Source organism: Anolis carolinensis, chromosome 6 (genome assembly GCF_035594765.1).
Source record: "Anolis carolinensis isolate JA03-04 chromosome 6, rAnoCar3.1.pri, whole genome shotgun sequence".
NCBI classification, from domain to species: Eukaryota; Metazoa; Chordata; class Lepidosauria; order Squamata; family Dactyloidae; genus Anolis; species Anolis carolinensis.
The window spans coordinates 120205050-120211049 of NC_085846.1; the positions used below are offsets into that span (position 1 = coordinate 120205050).

The 6000-nt window shown below is 56.0% G+C and overlaps 1 protein-coding gene across 2 annotated transcripts in view; it reads left to right on the forward strand.

Annotated features, from left to right (window-relative positions):
- agap3 (ArfGAP with GTPase domain, ankyrin repeat and PH domain 3) overlaps window positions 1-6000 on the forward strand; it is a 64934-nt gene that overhangs the window by 38794 nt on the left and 20140 nt on the right. Inside the window, exons 8-9 of one of the 2 annotated variants that reach the window (XM_062957342.1) lie at window positions 444-599; window positions 4982-5074. In XM_062957342.1, coding sequence (XP_062813412.1) covers window positions 444-599; window positions 4982-5074 — 249 coding nt within the window. Of the gene's footprint in view, window positions 1-443; window positions 600-3499; window positions 4731-4981; window positions 5075-6000 lie in introns of those variants that run through there. The other variant, XM_062957343.1, reaches the window with a different exon arrangement.

Genomic DNA, 6000 nt, shown 5'->3' on the forward strand with positions numbered 1-6000 from the left:
CCATCGCAGAGATTTTCTGTCAGAAAGGTCATGATTCTATAGGCCTGACCTGCACAGTGTTTGGTCCATTGGCTGCATACAGACCTCTCAAGGATTTCAAGCGACCTTAACAGTTGCAGCCAATCACACCTGAGCGCAGACAGAGAGGGGAAGGGGTCCCCCAAAGAAGTTAAGCCCATTTAAATGTTGTCCTCTTACTATTGCCGAGTTGTGGCTGAACCAGGCATGGGCCAACTTGGGCCCTCCCTCCAGGTGTTTTGGACTTCAACTCCCACAATTCCTAACAGCCTATTGGCTGTTAGGAATTGTGGGAGTTGAAGTCCAAAACACCTGGAGGGAGGGCCCAAGTTGGCCCATGCCCAGGCTAAACCGAAAAGAGGAAAGGGGTCCGGCGGCCACCCCACCCTAATCTCCGGCCACTCAACCCCCTCCTTGTCCCACAGGCAGCCAACGGGAGCGGGGCCTTCAGCGACTACTCCTCCTCGGTGCCCTCCACCCCCAGCATCAGCCAGAGGGAGCTGCGGATCGAGACCATCGCCGCCTCCAACACCCCCACCCCCATCCGCAAGCAGTCCAAGCGCCGCTCCAACATCTTCACAGTGAGTCTAGGCCAGGTTGGGGGAAGGGGAGGGGCAGAAGGGAGGGGGCCATGTCGGAGTGAGTTGGGGAGCGTGTGTCTGGGGGGGTCCCCTCTGCCCCCCCCCCACCTGGGCCCCTATCATCTCTGGGTCTCCCCCTCTTGTGAAATGAATTGGCGTCAGTCAGAAATGAATTTGCTGTGCAGCAGAGGGGTGTTGGGCAGGGGGTCAGTTGGGGGTGCCACCAAAGGCAGGGCTAAGGTGACCACTGTGCTGGCTGGCTTTTTTCTCAAGGGATGCTGCCCACCCCATGTCCCATTGTGGAGCGTGACAGGAAGGGACTTGGGCTGCCAGGTTTGAGAGGGGAGGGGCTCCTCTCTCTGGGAGGATTCCCCCCAGGAACCCCTCCCGGCATCTCATTTGCCATCCCTGCAAAAAGACCCCGGCTTCTTATTCCTTTCACGTCCACAATGGCACCATTTGTAGGCTTCCCAGGAAGTTGTGCAGAGTTGTGCAGCAGAAGCGTGCTGGGCCCATAACCCTTTGTTGGGGAATCTGAGCTGTTAGATTCAAAGTAACCCTCAGTTGGGATAATTAATGTAGCAGAGTCCCAGAAGGAAACTTTATAACCAGCAGAAACTTACCTGTGGGAGCCTGGATAAGCTTCTATTCCTTAGGATGGCTCAGGATTGCAGTCAGAACTTTAGGTTCAAAAGTATTTATTGAAGGAAAATAAATACAGTAGAGTCTCACTGATCCAAGATAAACAGGCTGGCAGAACATTGGATAAGCGAAAATGTTGGATAATGAGGGATTAAGGAAAAGCCTATTAAACATCAAATTATGTTATGATTTTACAAATTAAGCACCAAGACATCATGCTTTACAACAAATGGATAGAAAAAGCCGTTCAGTACAAGATAACGTTATGTAATCATTACTGTATTTATGCATTTAGCACCAAAATTTTGCAATTTATTGAAAAATTGACTACAAAAATATTGACTACTAAAAGGCAAACTGCGTTGGATAATACAAAACCTTGGATAAGCGGAGCTTGGATAAGCGAGACTCTACTGTACATTCTTGATAGAAAAGGTCTTGGAGCTCTCTAGCTTATTCAGTCTCATCTTCTAAAGAAGGTAAAAGGTAAAAAGTCTATGACAGAGAGGCAAAATGCGCATCCCCATAGGCAGAAATAAAAGTAGAAGACTAAAAATGGTAGAGACCACATGGTCAACCCAGGGCAGTTTTTTAAAAAACAGAAGAGGAGGTTCTCCTCACAGGAATTCTATCATGAAGTCATCAAAGGCGGAGGAAAGCAGTCAAGAAGAGAGAAAAAGCCCTTTTGGGAAGCATGCATAAGAATGTGGGAGAAGGAATCCCTCAGCTTAGCCCTGTCTCTGCTCCAGCTCCTCATTGAGGGCTGGAAACTTGACGGGAAGCACAAGGGACTTGTGCAGTCCAGGGATGAAACCCAACACAAACCCAGTGGGGTTCGCAGGCATTCTTCCAGGCTTCCCCTCCCACACACAGCCTAGAAGGTTTTGTGGGGGAGGCCTGCTTTGGGAGCATGGGGAGAAACCCATGGGGGGAGTGGGGGTCCTGGGAGGTGCTGTTTCCAACCCCCATTGCCAAGTGCCTTGATTGACAATAGTTCATTTGTGTCCTCCACCTCCCCCAAGAAAGTGACCTTTAGTGATATCCTGTGCCCTTGAAGGTAGGGGAGGGGCAGGGACCCTCTTCCTGCCCCATATTTACACATGGGGGGCTGCAGTGTGTGCGCTTGGGCCAGGGGTAATGTGTGTGAGTGCATGGCCAGGGGAGAGGGAGGGGGCCTTGTCTTGGTCTGGCTGGCAGTTGAGGCGCCAGAGCAGCACCCTGGCCCGGGGGGGGGGGGGACCTGGGCAGGGAGGGGCCACCACTGCCCCCACCCCACCATCCAGCTTTGCTTCTGCATCTGCTTCCCATGCGCACCCCCCCAGCCCCTTCCCCCATGGGGCTGCCCTTGTGGTGCGCTCTCTCTCTCTCTCTCTCCCCTGCCCCGCTTGCCCTGCTGGGTGCCCCACTGCACGCCTTCCCTGCTGCCCCTCCCTCAGCACTTCTCTGCTTGCTCCCCTCTGATCCTTGTGGCTCCGCTTTGCTCCTGCACCTTGTGGCTCTTGCGGCCAGTGGCGCTGCGCCTGCCTGCTCGTCCGTTCACCCGTCATTCGTTCGCTCGTTCAGTTGTGCTCGTGCTCAGCCCGTCGTTCGCTCGTTCAGTTGTTCAATCGTTTGCTCGTTCTCGGTTTGGCCTCTTGGCCCCTCCCCGGCTGCACCCTCCTCTGACGTTGGAACATGCTTGTGCTCTCGGCATTCTCTGGCTAACGCTTGCCCTGACTGGCTGGGGCAGGGAGCGTGGCACACCTGTCCTTCAGGTGGAGGAGGGGTCCTCGCAGGGAGCGAGTGAGGGGTGGTCCTGAAGGGCAGGTGCAGGGGAGGGGTCCCTTGTTGCTGGGGTGGGGAGGCGGTCTTCCGGTGCCCCCCCCCATTGGCACTCTCCCACCCATCTGTCTTGTGTTTCTTTCTGGCTCCATGGCTGCTGCTCCTCCCACCCCTCTCCCCCCAAGACCTCTTGCTGCCCCCCCCCCCCAAATTCAGATTCAGGGCTGCTGTCCCCTCCCTGTGTTTGGAGGGGGTGCCGTTATGCCTTTGGCCAGCAGGTGGAGACAGGCTCCAGCTTTCGGCAGGCAGGCAGGCAGCGCTCCCTCCCGTGCGGCCCATGCGCCTCCTCGCTGCCTCACCCACCCACTGGTGCCCACTGGTGCCCACTGGTGAGGCCCTTTCCTGGACCAGGCAGGCAGGCAGGCAGACCGTCAGGCCTCCCTCCCCCGTGTTCTGAGTATAACATGCCAAACTCTTTATTCTCTCGATATTTGCAGATATGTGCCAATGTTTCCAACTTTTCATCAACCAAAAGGCCTTTCCAACTCCTTCCCAACTAGAAGAAAGACCCGGTGGTGGCTCCCCGCAGGCAGCTCAGTACCAATTCTCTCCCTTTTCATTGCCTCTCCAGGGCCGGATCAGGGACAGGCACTGGGAGTGAGCGCAGATTAGCCACTTGCCCCCGCCCGCCCGCCCGCCGCTCTCCGCTTGGGCCCCTCCTCCTCCTCCTCCTCCTCCTCTTCCTCTCCTCCTCTTCCTCCTGGAGACGCGCAGGAGCCTTTAGCCCCTCCTTAAGCCCCTCTTTGCAAAGTCTCTGAGAGAGAGCCTGCTCTGCCCAGCGGTCAGCCGGGAGGCGCTGGGCTGCGAACGGACAGAGGGATGGACGGACGGATGGAGGGAGGCCTGTCCACGCGGCGTGTGCCGGATGGAGGAGCCCCGGATGTGAAGACCGGAGCACCGTCGGACGGACAGATGGACAGATGGACGGACGGAGGGGCCGAGGGATGCTTTGCCGCTGCTGCCGCTGCTGCCACTGTTTGCGCCTGCTACTCGCTCTCCAACTCCTTCCTTCCTCCTGCATGGACTCTTCCTCCTCCTCCTCCTCTTCTTCTTCCTCTTCCTCCTCTTCTTCCTCCGGAAAGAGAAGCTCTTTGCACCTCCTCCTCCTCTTCTGAGCTCCTCTTCACTTTGGGAACGGGGGGCTGCCGGCTCCTTTCTGACCCCTCTTGAGTGTCCGGTGCTTCTTTCCGGCCGGCCGGCCTGACGGACAGACAGACAGACAGACAGACAGACGGAAGGGCTTGTCAGACGGATGGACGATGGCTGCTCCCTTCCTGCCATTCTTGTGCTTCTGGATGTACTGATTGTGTTCCATGCCGTGACTTTTGCGATATCTTCCTCCTACTGTCTTGCAAGCATCTTGGTGGATTGCTTCTCAGCGGACTGTAGTCCTCCAGCGTTATTTATTGATCCGTTTATTTATTGAGATGATGATGGTGGTGGTGGTGGTGGTGGTGGTGGTGATCTGGAGTTTTTGCGCTCTCTTCTTCCTCTCCTCTCTCTCTCTCTCTCTCTCTCTCGCTCTCTTCTCCAAAGAATCTTGTTCTCAGTGTAAACTTGCTGTTTCTTGTTGATGCTCTTTTGTAAGGGGCTCGCTGGGGCCCAGTGACATCCGCGAACTTTGTATGGTGGTGCCGTGTGTTCACCAAATAAACGGTTGGATTAGTAGGGCTCGTGCCTTTCTTTCTGGCCTTCGCTTCCGCCGCCGCCGCCTCCGACGCTTCCGGCTCCGCTTCCGCTTCCATCCGCTTCCGCATCTCACGCCGCTCTTGTCCATCGCATCCCCTTGGCCACCCCCACCCCCCCCCCCCCCCGTCCTAGGGCATCGCAGGTCAAGCGGTGGGGGCTCCTCTCCTGCCCCCTCCCCCACCTCCTGGAGCGCTAACGGCTGCCCCTCTTCCTTTGCTTCTGTCTTCCAGTCGCGGAAAGGGACGGACCTCGACCGGGAGAAGAAGGGGCCCGAGTGCAAGGCGGACTCCATCGGCAGCGGGAGGGCCATCCCCATCAAGCAGGTGCGTGGTGCCCCTTCCCACCCCCACCCCGCCCTCACCAGAACCACATTAACCCCCCCCCCAGCATCCCAGGAAGGCCCCCGGAAGCATCCGTGTTGCCAGGCCCATGTTGCCCCTCCATGTTCACCGCTGCTCTGTGCGTGTGCATGCGTGCGCATGTCTGTGCAAATGGGGCGGGGGGATTTGCTCCGCCTTTAGCCCTCCATCCTGCTGGCTTCTCTGTGGATAAAGGGGGGTGGGGGTGGGCCGAGCGGGGTGTCTTGGTGTTGCTGAGGTACGTCTTACTCACCTGTTGTCCTTTCGAGGCGTTTCTGGCCTCAAACCTCCGCCTTGTTCTGGCAAAGGCTCTTGGTAGGCCTGGATTCCAGTGTTGGCTTGATTCAATAACTGCTTGGTTATTTAAAAATAAGACATTTGGCAATCCATAGGTAAGGTAAAGGTTTCCCCTGACGTTGAAGTCCAATCGTGACCGACTCTGGGGGTTGGTGCTCATCTCCATTTCTAAGCCGAAGAGCCAGCGTTGTCCATAGACATCTCCAAGGTCATGTGGCAACTGGCATGACGGCATGGAGTTCCGTTACCTTCCCACCGGAGTGGTACCTGTTGATCTACTCACATTTGCATGTTTTTGAACTGCTAGGTTGGCAGGAGCTGGGGCTAACAGCAGGCACTCATTCCGCTCCCAGGATTTGACCCTGGGTCCGTAAGTTCAGCAGCTCAGCGTTTTAACACACTGTGTCACCAGGGGCCCCAATCCATAGTAATAGTAATAAGAGAGAACAAAAAGGTCAGCCTCCTCCCCTGCCAGATTCACACATAGCTGCCAAATAGAACCAAACTTAAGTAAAAATAGAGAAATATTTACTCAGCTTGTGCGTGATAATGCACAGATCCAGCTAGAAGAGCTAGAAAGAACAGTAGAGTTC